This window comes from Abramis brama, assembly GCF_963993115.1.
Source record: "Abramis brama genome assembly, chromosome: 11".
Classification (NCBI taxonomy): Eukaryota; Metazoa; Chordata; class Actinopteri; order Cypriniformes; family Leuciscidae; genus Abramis; species Abramis brama.
Window position 1 is genome coordinate 8,095,136 of NC_139973.1, and position 23,682 is coordinate 8,118,817.

Genomic DNA, 23,682 nt, shown 5'->3' on the forward strand with positions numbered 1-23,682 from the left:
TTAATTAATTTAAGATATCAGCGGATTCTCCAACCCTTCAAACAGCCTTATTAAAATAAAACAATCTGCCAAATCAATACAAAAACCCACATATAAACCAGACTTTTAAAAATCGTTCTCTTTTCATCATTAACTGTGGTAATGGGAAGAGGATGATACTGCGTTTATGAGGTTATGTGTGTGAGTGTTTTATGAGAGATCTATGTAGGGCTGCACTGTAAGCTCAAACGCTCAAAATAATTAATTGGTTTGAGTAGGGCAAACATATTAAAATGTGTTAAAAAAATAACTTTTAAGTATTTAGAACTTTCTTTTTCTTTTGAGCTCACGAAACTGACACATTTTAAGCAATCTGAATGGTTTCATTATTTTGAGTTTAATGAACTTGTTTCTTTTAAGTTTTTTTTGTGCAAGATCAAGTAGTGTTTAATGCTTTGCTATGCTAATTTAGAAGAGTTTCTGTTATGTTTTTTTGTGTCTGTGTGTCTGTGTGTGTGTGTGTGTGGGGGGGGGGGGGGGGGGGGGGTACCATCATGGTGACAAGTGGAGCATGAGCTTAGTTTGACAACTGGTGTATGTTAAATGTTCTATTGTCTTATGCCTGCAACAGACAGATCCCAGATTGCAATTTTGGCAATCGCAATACAAATCACACTGAACGATGGATCTAATAAACTTGGGTACGACATGTATGTAGACTGTACGATGATGACACCTATTGAATTGTAGGCTACGACAAAAGTTAGTATGGAAGAATAAAACATCATCAGCATGCGATAGTGGTAAACAAATAGAGCCAGATCAATCTGACTAAGGCGGGACATATTGAATGGCTCCTCCCCCTTTTCAAATAGCCAATAGCGTTTAGTTTACCTCACAGACTGTAAGTCGTACATGCCAGCACCATGGAAGCGAAACCTATGTACAGTTGGAAAAAGGAATAAAACTCAAGCGTTTGAGCAACCAAACACACATCTCCAACCCATATTGCTGCGTGACGTGTCAACGGTCGCTTTGGCCAGGTGGTATTTATAGCATAGGGAGCGGGACGCTTCAGATTCTAGAGAGCATTTGATTGGACAGAAGATGTGATGAGAAGCTGAAGTCCGCGGTGATGTCATAAAAATCTGTGATCCATTTTAGCGGAAGTGAGAGACTAAGTTTTGAATGCTTATATCTCCTAAATGCGAATTTTGTCATTGTTTGGGAACACACCAGCTTATTCATAACCTTAAGGCTAACATATTCATACTAAAAGCTTACATTTTTTTATTTTGATTTCAGGGGGCCTTTAAAGGGATAGTCCACCCAAAAAACTCATCGCTTACTCACTCTTGTGCTGTTCTAAACCTTTTTTACTTTCTTTCTTGTATGGAACACAAAAGAAGATATTTTGAAGAATATTGGTAACTAAACAGTTTAGATCCCATTGACAAAAAACTGTTTCAGAATACATTCTTCATTATATCTTCTTCTGTGTGCAGCAGGAAAAACAAAATGCATAAAGTTTGGAACGACATAAGGGTGGGTAAATGATGGCAGAATTTTCATTTTTTGGGTGGACTATCCCTTTAACTAGCGAGAAATCTAATGTTAAATCGCCCCTTTCAGCATGTGGTACATTCACACTGTGCCTTCCTAAATGGTGTTTGTAGCACAACATCTTGTTTTCTTTGTCTGTTTCCAATTTGTATACAGATGCATCTTATTTTCCTAAACAAAAACAGAATCTCACTAATGCCCCCTGAGAGGAGGGTCATTTGCAAACTCTTCACACCAGGAAGCGACTGCGCGTCTATGCAAAGCATAGCAGAAATAATATGGGTGTAGCCCTACATCACTTCTTTCAGGACTTCTGCTCTCGAGTCTATTTGAATCCAGTACCTCTAAATCAAAGACACCCGCACATTCCCACCGCTTCTGCAAGTGTTTTCAAATACAAAAACGCAATAAATATTTCATATTTGTAGGCCACAGTGAACGATACTGCGCAGTCTTTAGAGATGCCAGTAATTGATAGGAGTGGTGAGTTTCCAAATCTCAGGCTCAATAATAAGATGATTTCTCCTTCCTGTTAGTTTCCAAGTGCCCTTCTCTGCTCCGTTTGATCTTAGTGAGGCTGATGAAAAGAAAAAGGGACGAGCAGTTATTTCTTGTTTGTTTGAGAGTCTTGATTTGGCGATTTGTGAAGGATAAAAGCACACTTGCAATTAAGAATAATGACAACATCATGTGAAATCAAACTCATAAAATAAATGTTGGTTGAAATGTCGCAAATGATATATCGCTTCTAAGACATCTAATTATATAATGTAACATTGCATCGAAACAAGAAAAGGGTACGAATGGATGTCATCAGTTATTAATAACCCCCTGTCCTTGGAAGAAATTGAGATTTCACCACCTACAGTTCCCATCTTGGGTGACAAAACATCCAGTTCGTGTCACAGACAGCCTGTGTTGTTTCTCTTTATCTCCAAGTTTTTGTGACACATTTGCATTTTCACACTATGCCAATGCTTCGTTCATGTTTCATCATGGGGGCCTGAAATACTGCCGCATTCTCCCGAAAAATGTAACAACTTTATTTCAAAAGATCAATTATCAGCATAGAAATGAGAATGCTGCTATGTGACAGCATGTCAAGAAACTTTGTGCAACCGTTAAAAAAACGGCCACTTCCCATCTGCTGCTGTAACTATGGCTACAGGCTATCCTTTGATTGACAATTCTCCCTCAACTTCACGACGAGGTGATGCAAGGATACTCTATAGCATTCTCTAGTCTCCTTCATGTCTTAAGATGAGCTTCTTGAAGTGAGGTAAAGAGGAGAAGTGAATTAAAATGAGAAGCTGCCGAGAGAGAAGGTGGGACATCTGAAGTATAAGGAGCAGCTGTCGCCTGAGATGAAGAGAAGCTAGCAGTGTAATTTACAATAAGTTGTTAAACTTCAATTACACCGCCGCTCCAACCTTCTCTACAAGGAATAGGTGTTACAAAGCGGCAGACCATGGAAGGTTAACGGGGCTTTTCAATAAGCAATGATATAACATGCATTTTTTCTGTTTTATTCTTGGTATTTTGATGAGAGTTAAAAGATAGTGAAAGAGCAGAGAGGAACTTAAAGTATTGGGAGAAGATTGTACAAAGAGATAACTCGTTAAATAATGCAATATTCGATATGCGACACAATAATGCTTCAGGTGTGTACAATTTATTTTTTGTATGTAACAGTCATGTATCCAGTCTATTCTCTGTTGTCTGCATCAAGATAAAACTTAGACTTTTCATAATCTTTTGAAGTATTAAAATCATTCAGTTATTGTAAGCCATTGCGATATGCATATCTCGGTATACTTTTGCGAAATTTCAATATACTTCTCATACTCTACAGTTCAAAAGTCAGTAACATTTTTGAAAGATTTTGGTTGCAATTTATTTTACAGTACATGGACTTCCGTGTACTTACAGTGTACTTACCTAAGAAAGTGCTGGTTGGTAACTACATGGTTAAGGTTAGGTTTAAGGGTAGGTTCAGAGTTAGTACCTAGTTATTACCCAGTTGATGTATCACTATAATAAGTACATATGTGCATGGGGAACAGGACTGTAAAATAAAGTGCTACCGATGTTTCTTATGCCTACCAAGGCTGTCTTCAGTGTCACATGATCCTTCAGAGATCATTCTAATATGCTTATTTGGTGCACAAAAAACATTTATTATCATTAAGAAAATGTTGTTCCGCTTAATATTTTTGTGGAAACCACGATACATATTTTTTAAGGATAATTAAGGATTATTTAATGAATAAATGAAAAGAAAGTTCAAATGAACAGCATTTATTCAAAAAAGAAAACTTCTGTAACATCATACATTTATATACAATGATCAATTTAATGCGCCCTTGCTGAATACAATTATTAATTTCTTTAAAAATGTAATTTACTTATTTACAAAATGACACTTCAAATATTCTATTAATATTATGAAATGAATATGTAGAAAATAATACTGTTAAAAAATAATTAGCTGTGGTAGAGTGATACAATTTAAGCTCATAAGATGTTCACTAAATTTCTGAAATTAAACAAGCATTAATATATCAACCAAGCTTTTATATATACCACGTGGAAAATATGTGATTCCAATGGTTATGTGACAGTGCTAATATCTAACTTGAGACTAACTAATCCAAAAAAATAAATAAATATAAAATAAAAAATATAGAAAAAAGGTTTTGTCAGGTAATCTAAAAATGTCCTTCACTTGTGAACATCTAAATCAACTGTGCACGGCTCCCAGCAGTACTTGATTCTGATTGGTCAATCAAAAAAATCATGCAGTCAAATTTTGATATATATGTACTGTATATGCATGTGCTCACCTTTTTCAATTGAGGTGAAAATTGCTCTCTCTAGAGACCTCATGGGGAAATCTCAGAGTCAAAATAAGATACACCGGTGTTTTGCCAGATGAGAAGTTTATTCTATGTATCATCTTTTTACTATTTTAATTCATTTTACTCTAATTCATTTTATAACTATCATTTATCTCTTTTAATTCCTTTTATAACTGTTTTAATTTCCCCTGCTTTTATTTTGTGTCTATTTTCTATGCAACGCTTTATGAATTGCTATACTGTGATTATTATAATTCCTTTCTATGTAAAGCTTTTGAATAACTGTTTGAATTTTCCTTGCTTTGATTTTGTGATTATTTTTATTCCTCTCTATGTAAAGCACTTTGAATTATGAAATGTGCTATATAAATAAACTTGCCTTGCCTATATTCTTGAAGCAGTAAACTGTACGATTGACTATTTGGGCAAGTGACTCATACATAAGAGAGATAATTTCAACTTTTTCTTCTCACATAATAAACTAATTGCAACTCAGATAAATATGTTATGTCCATATGTTAAGTATCCATATAATAAACAAAAACTAATGTACAGCGATCAGCCTGTTAGGGTTTATTTTGTGATAATATACCTTACTTATTCAAGTCCCAAAAATGATTCTATATGGCCAAATACATCTGACTGCACTAAGTTACACCAACAAAGGTACGTTTTATAGGTCAGATCAGGTAGAAATGCACTTTTTCACTTTAAAGTGTAGTTTGACATAAAAATAATAGTACTGAAGTATGATTACATAGGATCACAACATCAAACACCTCACGGCAATGACAGCTTTCCCCAGACGCTCCATTTGCTGAGCACATGCTTTACGCGCTCATGCTCAAACAGACATTACGTAGTGCTATACAACACCACCTGGCTCAGGAGACAGGAGGCTGTTTGAGGATCTGTTGCACACTTTAAGTCTTTCGGCGTAACACATTCTTTACTAAAACCTTTCTTCAAGAACATAGTCACACACCAGATGCCTTAGCTCAAAAGCTACAATCACAACTTTGATTATCCTCCGGGCTTGTGCATGGGCTTAAAGGGATAGTTTAAATAAAAACATACAATTCTGCCGTCATAACCAGAAAAAAATTCTGACCAAACATTTGCATTTACATTGATGATTTACATGACTGCAAGAGATTTCAAGCTTCAAAAAGGCTTTTGCGTAAAACACCATAAAGTGTAAAATGGGGTCCATATGACTATATTTGGCACTATATTTGGCACTATATTTAAAATCATCTCAAGTAATACAATAGCTATATGGAACAGAGTGAAATTTAAGCCATTATTCATGAAAATGTTCACCTCCTGTCAGTGAGTTGAACCTGGGAACTGAATCAGTCCATTTCATGAATAAATCATTTTATGAACCACTAATTCACTGACAAGATTCAGAAGAATACCAAAATTTCAGTAGTCAGTACCAATACCAGTAAAATGTCACGATTCTCAATACCAATTTCAGTACCAGACAAAATTAAGCACTTTAAAAAATGGTAGTCCGTTGGTTATCCCTGTCAATCACTGCAGTTTCCAATTCAATTGCGCATTTAAATACGGTTGTCAATCCAGAAACTTTGCAGTGTACTTAGCAGCATGAAAAAATAAACCTGTATTCAGATTGTGAATGGGTAATAAACAGAAAACGAGAGAAGAGCCCTCCTTTTATAATGACTTAGGCTCACTGAATTCTGCACTCTTGCGATAACTCTAATTATCATTTTAAAAAGCTGTCTTAATTGTACAATGAATCTCATTTACATTGTGTTTACACTTTGTTGGTTATAATGAAAGGATTCATGAGCGTTCAGCTCGCGCTGAAAAAAACATAACCTCGTGCATTTTCAGCAGTGTTAAACTTAGTGTTAAATTTGTCAGCTCTTTTTTTTTATTTAGTCTTGGGGTACATTTACATGACAACGATGTGCTAAGAACGGAAACGTTTTTCCTTTGCTTGTCCAAATGTTGTCAAAACGACTAAAAACGCTGTTATGCATGCCAGGCCAGTAGTTGGCGATGTCACTTTGTAAAGAAACATTACGTGCCTATAGACTGAGCACGTAATACGCATGTGCATGACGTCACCGTTTTCAAAAATTCGTGCTTTTGTTGTTTACATGGAAACGATAACGAGATTGTTTTCAAAAACTTGCACTTTGAAACCAGATTTTAAAAGCTTGTTTTCAGGCCGCCAATACGCTGTTGTTGTGTGAATGAATGGCCCATTCCTATTTTTAGTTGAAAGCGGTGTTGTGTAAATGGCCTCTTAGTCTTAGACCTGTGCTAAATGTACTTTTTAGTTTTTATCATATTTAGTCAACCTTGTCCTGTTTTTGTTTAGTCAAGTTTTAGATCTTTATCACAGACGAGGCTTAAGCCTAGTTGAAGAATAAAATGAATGTTTGAGCTCTTTTAACTGAAAGCAACTTACAGTGACATATCATGTCTGTGAAACCAGGCCTAAATGTCTGAGCATTTTAGTCTAGTTTTAGTCAATGAAAACTTAGTCACATTTTCAATATGCTGCATAATGGTTGAATTAATAATCAAGATAATTGTGCACAAAATTATAAAATCACAACAATTGTTGTCATTTGAGATATTTATTTTAATTTAATCAGAATTATTGCACTTTCACCTATAGGCATAAATCAAGAGATTGTCAGCTCATACGCATGGTTTACTTTACCTCATCTAGTTTCTTGATTTATTATAGGCTATTTATCATATGAATTAACATCTCTACATTATGAAAACTGGTAAAACAAGAAACTTCTCAAAAAATAAAACAGTGAAATTCCTAATTAGAGGAATTTGTTTTTCTATTAAAACAACAGCATAAAAGACTTTGTACTAAAGGCTAACGACATTTAAGTATTTTTTCATCAACGATATGCATGTTGATATAGTCACAGTTACTATTTAATGATATTGGTGTTGTTTCGTCATTATCTCATCATAGTGATGGAAAAAAAGGACATCAACGAACATTTTTCGTCACAGATTTCGTTAACAAAATTAGCACTACTAACTGACACATCTGATCGGCCATTTTGATCCTGCGCTCAACAGATATGATCGTGATTGGCTACAATGCTCAACGCTCAATGCTCGACGCACAGATAGCACTCAAACAAACATGAACAAGTGCATTCGAAAGCAGCGTCTATCAGCGGCTACCGAATATACCTGGTACTCAGCACTACCGGTACTGCAGAAATGCTGGTACAATCAAGTTACAACCCTAACTTGGAATATAGCGCACAGGCACTAGGGAAGGATGGGAGTAGTTCAGGAGGTTGAACTTAATGCACTTTGAAAGTGATGGACACTCGAGCTGCCGAGAAAAGGACATTCATCAAAAGGCTCCACGATTCAACCTTCCTGACAGGAAAGAGGAAGCTACTGATTAGCTTTTCCATTAAGCTTGATCAATTCTGGAATTGCACAAGGATCCAACTTTCTACAGCACATCTGAACAGTGTCAGGGGAACATGTTCATTAGAGGCCAGACGCTACATTAGCATTCTTAAGAACATACTTTAACATAAATAAATAAATCATAAAATGTGAAGGAGAATGAAAACAGAGTCAGGCCAATATGTAGCTAAAAATTTCTCAATTTTTTTTTTAGTCTTTTGACAATATTTCTAAATACATATCTCAATAATTATGCATTTGCTTGAAAACGGCTCAAAAAGTTTGTGATCATATATGACATTGAAGAATATAGTAATGGCTGCTGAAAATTCAGCTTTGCCTTCACAGGAATAAATTACATTTTAAAATATATTCAAAAGAAAGTTTAATTTTTTTTTTTTTTTTTTTTTTTTATCAAATAAATGCAGCCTTGGTGAGCATAAGAAACTTTTTTCTTAAAAAACATTACCCACCACAAACTTTTGAACAGTAGTATATTATCACAATAATTATGTGTCTGTTAGTTCAAAAATGTCAAGTAGATTCAACATGTTTAATGTAAGAACTAAAAGTAAAATTAAGAATTTAATTACAAATTACAAATTGTCCACACTTTTCACTACATGAATCTTCATTTATATCTTTTTTTATTTTCATTTTATATCTTTTCCTTTATTTACCTACATACTTTTTACTGAAACGTTGTAATCTATGAAAACTCCTACACAGGAACATTGGCCAAACCAATGGAGTGAGTTTGGGGTGGGACTATCTGTTTGGCTGACCAATGGCAGTTGTGGAAACCTGTCAGAAAAAAAATATATATAAAAAAAAATAAAAAAAACAGTACATCAAATGTTTGATGTTTAATCTACAGCTATGATGGGAAAAATGTTGGACCAAAGAGATTTCACTTTGGGTGGGGGCTACCCAGTGCAATGCTGCAGAAATAGAAACCAGTAGATTAAGACAAAAACTCTCAAGAAAGATTTTAAGTGCTTATCATGTCATGTCGCATATGGTGCTAGTGGTGCCAAAAAAGAGCCTGTGCATTTCTGAAATCGTAAAAAAAAAGGGACTGAGGTTCAATTTACCGAAGCAGTGATGCAGATGACCAAACAATGTTTTTGCGGTATAAAGTTGGCAGTGAGCTCACCTGTAAAAAGGAGGAGGGTCACCTTGTGCCTCACAGCTGAAAACCACCTCTCTGTTCTTCTCCATGGAGTCTACTGGAAACACAATGCTGCCTGGCTGCTTGGAGAACACGGGAGTCTGCAGCGTGTTGCCTACAGATAGAGAGGGAGAGAGAGAGAGAGAGAGAAAGAGAGCGATCAGCACGCTCCTCTTACAGACACCCAACCTGCTTGCAAAACAAGCTATTAGCTGGTGGCACTGAGCAGGCCAGCACTGGTAAGCCATTAGAGAGTCAAACCACAAGCAGACAAAACATATCAATTAATTCAAGTAACACCACGGCAACTGTAATGGAATCGCCGTTGATTGATATAGAACAATGGTTTGAAGACACACGTTCATCGCTTTCCATCACCTCTGTGGTCTGTTTTTAACCTTCGCTATGGCAGCGCAGTTGTAACGGAAAACGCTCAGGCAATTAGACGTGTGGTAAGCGCCTCTCAGTTGAGATTTGAGGCTCCTCATGTGAGGTGACACACTGAGATGGCTCACGCGACCTGCTCGGATAACCGCACAATTTTCTAGGTTTTGAGACATGGGACCAAAAAATTAATCTTGCCCCTGGTTTCACAGACAAGGCTTAAGCGTAGTCCCAGACTAAAATGCATTACTGAGCTGTTTTAACTGAAAACAACTTGCACTGTCATATCTTAAAATATGTCAGTGCTATTGTTTTATCTCAAGATGCACACCAGTAATGTGTTTTTTTTAAGGCACGTTTATAAAAGTTACTTAAATGTTCTAATTGAACAAAGGCCTAATCCTGGCTTAATCTAAACCTTGTCTATGAAACCGGGCCTTTATGTACCTAGCAATAACTTATTTTGGATCAATCTGTTAAGCATATATATATGCATTAATTAAAATTGTAATGTGTATTCAACATTTAAAAAAATAATAATCTGTCACTATATGAGGAATATTAAATAAGATTACTGAATGATAATGTAAAATCATAATTCTCATAGTGAAAAAACAATGCATTATTTGAAAACATTCCAGTGATCATCTCTGATCATTTTCAAAGAGGAAATGTTGTTACTTTCATAAACAAATGCAATGGCTTGGGCATGTTTTCTCCCATCTCTCAAAATAGCTGAATATTACCAAATGATTATGAAGAGATTATAATATCAAAGCTGAAGAGACGTGGCTGAAGATAACATTAAAATATAATAATGCTGCTGTGCTGTTACATTTGCGGTCTTTTGTTGTTGGAAAAATCAATCTTGTCTATGAATTGCTCCTTTACTGTATTTAAACAGTCTGTCATTCTCCATAATTTTACACCTACAGCCTCAGCTAATTACACTTGTACTTTATAAATTATATGTGACCCTGGATCACAAAACCAGTCATAAGTAGCACGGGTATATTTGTGGCAATAGCCAACAATACATTGTATGAGTCAAAATTATAAATTTTTCTTTTATGCCAAAAATCATCATGTTCCATGAAGATATTTTGTAAATTTCCTACCATAAATATATAAAACATTTATTTTTGTGAGTGAATGCAGCAAAATCACGAACATAAATGAACAACTTTAAAGGTGATTTTCTCAATGTTTCGATTTTTTTGCACCCTCAGATTCCAGATTTTCAAATAGTTGTATCTCGGCCAAACATTTGTCCTATCCTAACAAACCATACATCAATGGAAAGCTTATTTATTCAACTCTCAGATGATGTATAGATCTCAATTTAAAAAAATTGACCCATGTGACTGGTTTTGTGGTCCAGGGTCACATATCACTTGAGGTGTTGCTGGTTTGTGCATGTTTGTTGGCTCTGTGCAAAGACAACTTATTAAGAAGTCCTATCGCACTTCACCTCGTTGGATCTCTGCCCAACTGTTATAGCAAATTTTGCAAAAGCAAAAGTAAAAACAGAGGAAGTAGAATTGAGACTAACTAACTTAGTCTGCAGCAGCCATAAAAAGCTCTAAAGGTCATCAGGCTTCTAAAGAGCAGCAGGAGTGAGCATTTTCTCCACAAACCAGAGAACATTCACACATATTACAGCTTCAAAATAACAGAAAAATGCTTTTTAGCGACAAGGGGTGTCAGCACATCATTGGTTGTGCTAAATAAATAAGCAGCTTAAAAAAAATTCAAAACATTATTTAAACAAGCAATAAAACGGGGGAAAAAGCAGCAGAAATCATTACCATTTTCTTAGGGTTCATTTCTGTGAAATCCATTTAATTCCATTTACTGAAAAATGCTTTCAGCTTTGAGAGCTTGTATTGCTCGCAGGAGGCAAAGTGAGAGATACATTTTAAGCTTCTTTTAAGGAGAAAAAATTTGGATTTTCTTTTTCCTGAGGTCTTTAAAAAAAAAAAAAGTATTTCTTTTTAGGCAGCCTGGTTGCGTAATGTTTTGCCATAGGCCATGTAAATGTGTTTTGTACCAAAGACAATATTCAAATATAGTTAATATATTAAATATATATTTCTACATTTATTTTGGATATACAAAAATGAAAGGGCACTTAAAATACATACAGCAGGCTGTAAGTTTCAACATTTCTAACCAATACCTTTCTAAACCTAATTGATTCCAATTTCTATAATGCATTATCACCGAATATTGATTAATTTCACTTAATTTCATATAAACACTCTTAAATTATAATATTATATTTACAAACTATAACAAATTGACTTAAATGTAAATCATGATTTCAATAAAATGATGAAAATACATTTATATCAACATTTATTTTACAAACAAAAATATGTTAATTTGTGTGTGTGTGTGTGTATGGTCATGGTAAACCCTGCGTTGTGAGGACAAAGATAGTTATACCAGTAATTTTTTACCTTGAGGGGATATTTTTTTTGGTCCCCATGAGGAAAAATGTTTTTTGAAAATGTAAAAATGCAGAAAGTTTTCTGTGATGGGTAGGTTCAGGGGTAGGATTAGTGTAAGGGGGTAGAATATACAGTTTGTACAGTATAAGAATCAGTATGTCCATGGAAAGTCCCCATAAAACATGAAAACACAATACGAGTGTGTAGGTGTGTGTGTGTTAATTTAGAATTGCAACCTGCTGTAAAATCTGAGTAATTTGAGAATATAAGTAAATCTCAGGAATGATATTTTTCAATTGAAAGGCTTTGTAATGTGTTCAAATATTAAAAACATACCCAGATCTCATGATCTGCTTCATCTCAAATTTTTTGAGTGTCAGTCAGTATTCACCATCCATTCTACTACAACTGATGCGTCTTTCCAGAGTAAATGGATACTTACATCACCCGTGAAGAGCGCATTCGATCCTAAGTGCCTTATTTTGCAACCTTTATTTTCATTTTATTGGATTGGGTGTATAAACAAGTAAAAACAGTTGTCTACACTATAACACAGTAGAATTTGCTCCACAGTGCATAAGTGTGTGTGAATCACTGCCACCTGTATGGCTGCTCTTTAGGTCCCAGGTGCTTTAATTGGGCTTGTTTTGCTTCCCATCACAGAGACAGATACTTCATCACAACTCTAACTATCTCTACTAATCCCTCCTGTGACATGACAATGACAGCCCCTTATTTCAGTGTCAGAGGCACCACGGGTACATTCTCTCTGTACCTGGTGATAAACACTGCTCCACAACACATTGTTTGGATTTGGTAGGTAAAAATGTGATTATGAGTAGCTTTTTTGGATATAAAATTCAACCTGGAATGTCTTTACTGTCACTTTTGCCCATATTTGGCATTTAATATGGAAACGTCTTTAGACATGGAAAATCGATTTTACAATCGATTCAATGAACACTTATGTCTCAAAAATCGAATAGGATTTTTTCACAAAAGTGACAGCCCTATTAGATTATGGTTGAATGAAAGTGTACAACAACTGAAAGCCTATTGCAACTGGAAAAATTGGGAAATCTTTGAGGAAGGCTCACGTGATGAAAGAACTACAGTGTTACATTATTATATTAACTTCTGTGTGGAGCTGGTCATACCTACAAAAGAGATTTAAGTTTATCCAAATAACAAACCATATGTGACTAAAGGTATTAAAGAAATTATAAATTTGAGGAAAGTAGCATTTAAGAATAAGGATATTATGGCACTTAAACAGAAAGAGAGTTAAAGATTAAATTAAAGAAAACAAAAGAAGTTCATAAGAGGCGTTTGGAGAAAGCCTTTAAAACTAATAATACTAAAAATGTTTGGGACATCATGAAAACAATGACTGGATTGTCATCTTCAAACAAATCTATTGTAATTGATGATGTACTTTGTTTTGGGAATGAATTGAACACCTTTTTTTACCAGAGTTGAATTAATAGGTAAACAACAACTTGAATGAAACAATTGATATGGTTCCATCATTACTGGACAGAATTGTTATTGAGGTTGAGGAAGTTAGGAAAACGTTTCAGTCTATTAATACAAAAAAAACTGTTGTAGAAAAAAAAAACTGGATGTAGAGCAGGTCTTTTAAAGAATTTGGCATATGAATTGGCGCCGGTGTGGCAACCAGTATTTCAAGCTTCAGTTGACACACATACTGTTCCTGTGATACGGAAGACCGCATACATAAAACCATTACCTAAAATTTCATGTCCAAGAGAATATAAAGATTTTAGACCAATAGCCCTTACCTCTGTAATTGGGAAATGTCTAGAGAGATTGTTGCTTCAGCATTTAGTTTAGATAGTTAAAGATAAACTAGATCCTTGGCAGTTCGCCTATAAGAAAGGTTGTAGTACTGAAGATGCAGTTGCTGCTTTAGTGCATATCATCTCTAAACATTTGGATAAATCCAAAACAACTGTAAGAACCTTGTTTCTGGATTTCTCTTCTGCATTCAATACAATTCAGGTTGACAGATTGATGTCAAAACTTGTACAGTTGGATGTAAATCCCTATCTGATCCATTGGTATTACTTCATTTCTCACTGATAGAGTTCAGAGAGTCAAAGTGAATAAAACTGTCGTCTGCAATCACAACAAATGTCAGAGTACCACAAGGTAGCGTCAGTTCTGCCATACCTTTCACCTTATATACAGACGATTGTCGCACTGACATGTTAAATCAGTTGGCTATATTTTAAAGTATTCTGATGACACTGTTTTAATATCTGTGTTGAATGACTTGGACAGTCCTGGGCATCATCAACAGGGTATGACTGAATAATGCTCTTGTCAATAATACGAGTAAAACCGAGGATATTATATTAGGGTCTACATCATCTTCAACATCTTCAACAGAATCTTCTGTTGTTCTTTAGGTCTGTAATAATGAGTATATTGCAACTCTATTTGGTATAAGAGTTTGTCTGTTATGCTAAAAACAAAGTTGTTTAATCAATTAAAAATCTGTTCAAAGATTGTAGGCCAGCCTCTTGAGAAGCTTTATGATTCAGCTTATTATAACAATTTGCTAAGGCTGGCCAATAATATGGTTTCTAACCGTATTCATATCCTGCACAATGAGTTTGAATTACTACCATCAAAGCGGAGGTACAGAGTTCCAAGATTCAACAAAGTGAGGCTGAAACACTCTTTTGTGCATCAGGCTATCTTAGCGTTGAACAAAACAGTTAATCAGAAATCAAGAGTATTGTGAAGGTGTTGTAGTTATATAAGTGTAGTATTGAATGTATAATGTGGGAGGTTTAAGTGTATGTCGATGTTTAATGTATGTTGGTTATTTTAAACATAGACACTGTTATGCAAGAAAAATGTCAGACTTGTCTGACAATAAAGTATAAAGTATCTGACAATAAAGTATAAAGTATTAAGTATTAGTAGTATTAAGTATGTACATTCTCCATAATTTTCAGACTTGTCTGACAATAAAGTATAAACTTAAAGTATTAAGTATTAGTAGTATTAAGTATGTACATTCTCCATAATTTAACACTTACGGCCTCAGCTAATTACACTTTATATCACTTAAGGTGTTGCTGGTTTGTGCATGTTTGTTGGCTCTGTGAAAAGAAAACTTATTAAGTATTGCACATCACCTCGTTGGATCTCTGCACAACTGATGAAGCAAATTTTGCAAAAGTAAAAACAGAGGAAGTAGAATTGAGACTAACTAACTTAGTCTGCAGCAGCCATAAAAAGCTCTAAAGGTCATCAGGCTTCTAAAGAGCAGCAGGAGTGAGCATTTTCTCCACAAACCAGAGAACATCCACACACATATTACAGCTTCAAAATTACAGAAAAACGCTTTTTAGCGACAAGGGGTCGCATTGGTTGTGCTAAATAAATAAGCAGCTTAGACAATTTTCTAAACAATTTAACCAAGCGATAAGATGGGGGGGGGGGGGGGGGGGGGGGGGGCGAGCAGCAGAAATCATTACACATTTTCAAGGGTTCTTTTCTGAGAAATCCATGTAATTCCATTTACTGCAAAATGATTTCAGCTTTGAGAGCTTGTATTGCTTGCAGGAGACAGACAGACATACAGACAGACAGACAGACAGACAGACAGACAGACAGACAGATAGATAGATAGATAGATCTATTATCAGAATCTATCAGAAAAAAACTATACATTTCACTTCATAACACATTTATTCAACCGATATGTGCACAATTCCAGAGGGAGAGCACTAAAAATATTCTGTATGTTTGACATAGTGTTATCTTGTCATATGTTACTGTTGATGTTGGATGCAGAGGGGCCAATCACCTGTACAAACACAAACGGAATATATCCAGAGGACATATGACACAAGGCATGAGACACGTTTCACAAGCCTTGCATCATGTCTTGCTCCATGACAACATACAGCAATGAACAACAACACCACAAGGCCTGACAAAACTTTGAACACAGGAAAGAGTAAACAAAATTAACGTTTTAATTCAAAATAAAATCTTTAAAATCACATTAAATGGTGTCAATAGCACTACTATTCAAGAACAGGTGTGTTTATCCTTCGGGAAGGCGAGTCGGTTCAAAACTGCAAGATTGCATGTGTTGTGATCAACCACATCTCCCAGTCAGTCAATTAACGACACATTCTCATTAAAAGATCCCTGCAGTGTCAAGAAAAACTTCAACTTATATCTGTCACATTTTTCCTCATCAAAAACATCTCGGCTTGCTCTGCCAAACATGTTATGATACCTCAAACAAGCATTAGGAGGAAATCATAGAGAGAGGGGGAGGAGGTAGGAACGGGATCGGTTTGCAATTCCCATGAATAAAACATTTATCGATATATACATATGCAGAAGAAAATGTCGAGCAAGCGCAAACAACAACCAAACGAAGCAGGTGCCGAAAAGGGAAACGAGAACGGTAGGAAAGAAAACAGGGCCAGCGGTGAATCGCTGACATCACCAATTAACAAGGGCTTGCCTGCGCAGCCATCTAGGGATGCGTGTGCCTTCATGCAGCCACGATAAGAATAATTGCGTCCCCCGAGATGGAGCAGGTGAGTCCACCTGGAGCGGAACAAGGGCTTCTGTTACTCAGAGACGGTCTTGGCTTTCATCAACAAGAAGTCAGCTCCCGCTAATACTGTCATCAATGAACTGCAATGGAATCAAATGAAAGCTAATGAAAGCTTTAATGTAGTCAATCGCAGGAACCGAGCGGCCTGGTATTAAGACGTCATCCTGCGCAAGATTATTTTTCACAAAGTCAGGAGGTACTTGAAATATCACAGGCGCTGGAGTGTCTCACTAAAAATTGATTACTTGGGGGTTTCTGGTCTCCTTCAAAGACCAGATGGAGAGACTGAGGCTGAGGCTGCAGAAATGCAGACGTGGACGAGGATCAGGACAGTGCTGTATCACAGCCACAGCTGTACTCTGCTCGATAGTCTTTTTGAGGAGTCCGCAGGGCTGTGCTAATAGGACACTGCCGCTGTTGGCCTGGCAACGGGACACAGGGTGGCGTAGACCAGATGCCGTGGTCCACAGAACAACGGACAACCGAGGGTGCGAATAGCAGTTTGAAAAAAAACAATAACATAACAAAAGGTTGCAAGTTTCTCTTATCTTGTTCTCTCTCATCCCGTTCGGTGGTTCACAGTGATTTAAGATCAAGCTACAACAGAAAAACATCAAAAGACACAGATAGAACAGAACAGGCACCAAAAATATACTTTACTGTATGAGGTAGCATTTAAATCAATTGATTTCATTCAAGTCAACAACATCGCTGTCTGTCTAACATCGCTGAATTGTCTAATAAGCTAAATACATTAGGTTACAGTACATCAACAAAAAATGCGTCGTGGCATCAGTTGCAGGGTTGTCACTTTTTACTGTCTAGTCATGACACTTCAACATGCATCTAATTTTTAGGCTCCATATAACAATTAACAAAGTCAAGGTGATAAATAGTTAAGTGCAAAGGGGATAAAAGGTCAATCACAATTCAGTATGCAAATTGTGGTAAAAAATAAGACCAATCACAATTCGCGCTATGTTTTGAATAATGAGATTCTGAGAATATTCTATCTCTGTGAAGACAATGGGACATTTTCATACTTCAATTTAATTTCCAAAATTTCACACCAAAAAAGTTCACAAAAAATAACTTACACTTAAAGGGGCAGTAACACTCAAAAAAATGCTGGGTTGTTTCAACCCATGTTTGGGACAAATATGGACAAACCCAACCGTTGGGTTTAAAACTTTATTTAATAATTGGGTTAAATAACAGTTGGGTTTGTCCATATTTGACTCAAACATGGGTTGAAACAACCCAGCATTTTTTAGAGTGAAGCGATTTCTGAGACAATTGAAATGAACACAAATAAACAGACCGTTCCCTTCATTGCTCCACACCTAAAATGCACGAACACGCAATGCTAGAGTGCATTTCTTTTTTAATCATTGGCCAAAGCAAAGCAAAATAATGCTTTGCGAAAAATAAAGCAAAGATGATGAATGAATGACAAGGAAGAATAAATAATGAACATACAGTACACAAGAGTATATACAAGCAAGAGTTTGTTGATAGTCGCTAGTAGCACACCAGCTCCAGACAAACAATGACACTCAAAACTGTCCTGTTATAAACAACATTACAACAACAGCATATATTGGTTCTGTGAAACCGCAAAACCAGTGTTACTCATGTATACTATGGAGCAGAAACAACACAACCTCGGCATCTGTTTTCAGGCCTTCCTGCTTATGTCTCTTTAGCGCTGGAAAGCTTGTCTAATATAAACGTGGGTCCTAAAGCTCTTGCCTGATTATAACCCTTTTTTTCCAGAGATATTCCTCTGACCGTTTCTCTTTTGTAATGTCTCTCAGCCATCTCTCTTTCTACAGTCTTTCTTTAAATCTCCCTCTTGCTCACTCTCTCTTCTCCATCATGAGTGGACACGCCCCCTACTGCTGATTGGCTACAAGTGTGTTGTGGTGCTCGGTCTGATTCGTTTTCAATAGCGTTTCTCAGAAATCTATTACTGCACCTTTAAGTTTAAACTTGTTAGCTAAATAATTTGAATGGGAGTCTGTATGTTAAGTGATTTGTATGCGTTTAAATGAACAATAATACACCAAATAAACTGACAATGTGCAAACTCACATGATATTGGAGACATTTTAAATTATTACCAAATATAATTTCTTTTGTGCGTTTCAGCACATATTTAATTAATTGGTGTCTAATTGGTATACTATCATGTGTTTTGGGGGCAGCTTGTAATATAAATTATTGCAATAATGAGAGTAATAACTTGGCAAAGTTTCATAAGAATATTTTGTTGTCATTTCTACCCTGTTCTGTGGTTCACACATAAGACTATGATTTACTGGGACATTGTCAGAGTGCAGACTGCATTGCTGGAGCAATGCAGAGCAAGAGGACCTGCGATCGGTTGGGGCTCTTGCCACACTCCAATCATTGATCAAGCCCCTGAAAATTCATGAGCGAAAATTCCAACATGTATTGAAGGCTTTCATAAATCTGCTCCTGAGTGTATTAGTTCCGCTGGGTGGCTAAATCATGGCCTGTCAATAATTCAGCTGAAATAATTCACTTCTCAAGTGCTTCTGACAGCCAAAATATATAACAAACTATGCATGATAATGAGCAAAATCAGTTGCGGCAGCTGCTAAGACTAGTTTGTGTTTGATTAATGAGGTATTAATTGATCTTAACACTGCGCTACTCTTTGTAATGATCAGATTAAAGGTTTCTAAGTCTCAACTAAAGCTGCTGTTATTAATGACAAGAGATGTATTAGAGCAAGAAGACCGAGAACCAGTCTCAGGACCAAGTACAATTCATTCACAAGCTACAAAACACTATATCAGAACCATACCAAAATATGCTTATGTGGACATGCTACCATGGTAATACCACATTTTTGGACATATAATATGGCAATACCATAGTATTATATTGTAGCGCATAGGTTGTGTAAGTGCATTTATTCAGCAACCACAATTGCAAACAATATGGTCGGAGAATCAAGTTTGGATTTATTACTGTTCGTCACAAAGAAGGTTTTCTCGCAGATTTAGAAGCAGCCAAATCACATGGCCTCATGAACACATACTAGCTGTATGATACTTTAATTCAAGCATTTCATCAAGAATTTCAAAATGGACATCACTAAACTACAACATATGTTTGTCAGTGTTGTCAGATCATCAGCGATTTTTTGCAGCCCAGGGATTGCGTGTGAGTCTGGTTGCCATATTGGGAAGATTAAGAAGATTAAGATTAAGGGAGCCAATATCAAGACAGTTATTTTTAATTAATCGAGGGAAGCAGAAATCATTAATCATGCAGCCCTAAACTTTTATTTAAATTTTAAATATTTTTATTTAGTTTAACTTGATGTACTACTATAATAACTAAAACTGAAATAATTCTTTAAAACTGAATTAAAGTCTTTAAAATCTACAATTTTAAAAATGATTTAAAAGAAATCGATATAATAAACGATAATGTATAAATCGATAAACAAAAAATTATATGAAAACGGAAATCATAAAAATAAAAACTAATTCAAAGCTATAATAGTATCTCAATGATACTAAAATAACACTGGATTGTACTTTGAGATATACCATGGTAGAGAATATAATGTATACCGATTGCAAGCGACCCCTTAATTCATAAAATGAAGGAAAATGCAATATGATAGTGAATATAAACAATATTAAAATAGTCATTATCCTTAAAGCAACACTTAAAGAACTTTTCCTCTTCGGTCGCTCTACAGGTTGGAAGCAGAATTGTCCATTACCGCTGTCGTAAATAATTTAGCCTACCGCAGCCTAATGTCACACGCACGCTCGCTGTTTATCCAGCACCGGCTTTGGAATGAACGGAATGAATATATGATTTTATGAAAGTATGATGTATTGTAACATCAGAAACGAAGAAAAACAAAATAATGACTATTGTAACGCTTGCCGTAAAGCAAGTCAAATTTGTAGTTTCAAATATTAAATACATCAAAATGCATGCATATTTTAACATTCAAAACTATTTCTATTTAGCCATTAGAACTCATTTACTGAAGTCTGAAGTTCTCTATTCAAATGTCCATTGTGCCGCCATTAAATGACGTGTCAGACATTTCAAGAATTTCAAACTGTAATGCTGCTTGCATAATGTAGAATGTGACACTTTTATATTCAATTCAAAGCAGTGTCTGTCACCATGACAACATACAATACCATTACCTTTACAGTTCTAACACAGTGTGTGTGAGAGTGACCTCATATGCCACGTCTTGGAATCCGGCTTGGCAAAGGGCCGGAATCAATCAATTGAGCACCAAGTCAAAAACTCCTGTTAACTTTGCTCGCTCTCTCTCTCGTCTGATTGTGGATTTGAAGATTCTTATACATAAAGATGAAAGAAATGTATTATGTTGGTTAAAAAAACGAAGGGATTTCTCAAGGTGAGAACATTAAACTAAGAGCATTTGTGTTCGGTTTCTCACACTGAAGACAAATGGCTTACTGTAGTTACTTTAGCTTTATAACTAAAGACTTTCAGAAAAAATGTAATTCGTTTTATTGAAAACACACACGTTGCTAGAGATTTCAGTATGTCTTTCAAAGGAAAGCCATTAAAGATTACAAGCTTTAGACTTTTAAAATCCCATTCCGAACGAACCAAATGCACAAACCACAATCTCTGTGACCAGGTGACCATGTGAATTTACAGATCTAACCACAAACCCCAATGTGAATAGAGAATAAATTACAACAGGCAGACAAAGCAAAACCTTCTTTAGAAATCCAAAATCTATTGCATTAATTTTTGCACTCCATAAGCCACGGGCAGAGCAGCTTTTCCACGCTCAGCTCTTAAAGATATGGGCAGATAAGTCTGTTTAGAACTCAGACTTGAAGCCAATTGTGGGCATGTTCTCCCTTGGGTTTGATAAAAGCTAAACTTAGAGATACGGTCCACTCTTTTTAAGAACAGAGCTACTATATCTGTAAATCCAACTGTGGCAGACGCCACACGGCGTGCCCTGGTGAACTTACAAGAAAATGTATTCCTCCATGCTCGATGAAGCCCCCAACACATCTGATCATGCATTTGTGGGAAGAGAGCGACAGAAAGCTATATAAATTGGTTCAAGGTCAGGGAACGACGGAAACGCTGCCCACATTGTTCATGCTCTGCGGGAGCCATTAGAGTGAATGGGGTTCTGTGAGATGGAGCTAGTCCGGGGAGAAAGGGGAATATCCATCTTTGGGTTGATAAATGATAATGGAAAGAGAAAGATATAGATATGAGTACTTTGGCCACATGTGGATATGATTTATATTAAATATTGAGATGTGGAAAGAATGGAAATAATCATGGCAGATGTTTTATGCTGCTTTGAATAAATGCATATTGCTTTTCCAGGAAAGGTGACCATTCAGAATTCATTCGGTGAATGATTTTACTTTAAACTTTTCAATAATCGTAACTGTAAAGGCTCAGCGTTGTATTACAGAACACACACACACGCACACACACGATATTTAGCAAACTGCTTGCCAGCATGACAGTAGATGGTGACCAGTGGCTTTCAAGCTCCAAAAATGATGAAAAAGTACCACAAAATTAGTTAATATGGTACTGTATATATAGTCCTGAAGTCATTCAACATATTTGTGTGAGGAAACTATATGTGTAATATCAATCATAGATGAAAACTTAAACTTAAATAATTTTCACAGACATTAGAAATGTTTCCTTGGCAATTAACTGAAAACAATCAGTTGAAATAAAAAACAAACTAATAAAAATGATAAAAGTACATAACAAAATTATTAAACTTTAACTAAAATGAAAATGAATACTAAAAATATAAAAATAAAAGCTAATTCATATTATATAAATAATAATAAAAAAATTAAATGAATAAAAAAAAAAATTTTTACATTTCACTACATTGTCAGGGTAGCATGTAGTGAATATCCCCCAAGAGATACGATAAACAAGAATGAACGAGAAATAGACTATTAATAAACACCAAGAACATTGACACTACACAATACAATGAACAGAAGGAACAGAGGCCTTAAATACGCTGAAGATGATGAACGGATGATGAACGGAACAGGTGAGAACTAATCAGAAACCAGAAACAAACGAGAATTCGGGTAACAATGAAAATGAAAACCATTGCATCGAACCTAAAAAAGACAATGAAACTAAACACGATTTTGACAAACATGACATTTACCTATATTTTGCTTTAAGAAATTAAAATTAAGTCAATATTTTGGACTATTAAGGAAAATTACCACTTTTTTTTACCACAATTATAAGAATTACAAAATATAAGTAAAAAATAAAATTATTGTATATATTATGGTGATGAAAATGTAATTGTAATGAAGTTCCAAACGTAGGTTCTGGAGGAGCATAATCATTCAATCCTGTCAATCATCATTATGAGTGCATATATGCAGCAGTCATTCTTCTGGCATTCCTCCACCTCCTCCTCAGAGCTCAAGCCAAGCCTCGGGATTGAGCCTCCTTCGAGGACAGCAAGCCAAGTTAATTTACCATTAACTATTTAGACTGGATGGGTACAGTAGGTGAACTTGTGAAATAGAAAATAATGTCACAAATAATGCAAAAATAGGCACATTACTATTATCGCTCTTTTCTGCAAACATGTTTGGTTAGATCTGAACTCAGTACTACTGTAACTTAACTTTTCCAGTGCTGTCCTTTTCTTCATGAAGTTTTCTTAGTCTACTGCACTGGCTCTGGCGAAGTACACATCTCCTCTTTCAAAGTGTTTCTAAGACTGGGATACCAGAAAGAACAAACATCCCATCTTCCAAGTGGATGACAAAGTGCTCTTCTTTGCCCTCTTTTTAATCTACAACCCCTTCTTCTCCTCTGTCGGGATATCTTTTCGAAGTTCCAGGTCTCTGCCTGCGAGCAACACTTGCCCGAGGCAAAGTCTATTGGCCCTCCCATGAGACACAGAAACATGTCTGGAGAAAGTGGCCCTCTGATCTGCATGAAAGCAGTGTCTCCCAGCCAGAGGCTCAAAGAAACAGCAACAAATACGTAAAGCAAATCAGCAAACACAACCACACAGATCCCACATCCGAATCTATCCGAAACAACAGACAGCTGTGTAAACTTGCCTTCAAAATATGACAAAGACCCACAATAAGAAATCACAGGAAACATAAAAACATGAGCTGGGATTTTTGGATGAGTGAC

At 35.8% G+C, this 23,682-nt stretch overlaps 1 protein-coding gene across 3 annotated transcripts in view; it reads right to left on the reverse strand.

Moving 5' to 3' along the window:
• Nucleotides 1–23,682, reverse strand: part of cntn4 (contactin 4) — a 141,702-nt gene that overhangs the window by 88,807 nt on the left and 29,213 nt on the right. For all 3 annotated transcript variants that reach the window (XM_084127844.1, XM_084127845.1, XM_084127843.1), the window contains exon 3: nucleotides 8,995–9,124. In XM_084127844.1, the coding sequence (XP_083983970.1) occupies nucleotides 8,995–9,124 (130 nt within the window). The remainder of the gene's footprint in view (nucleotides 1–8,994; nucleotides 9,125–23,682) is intronic.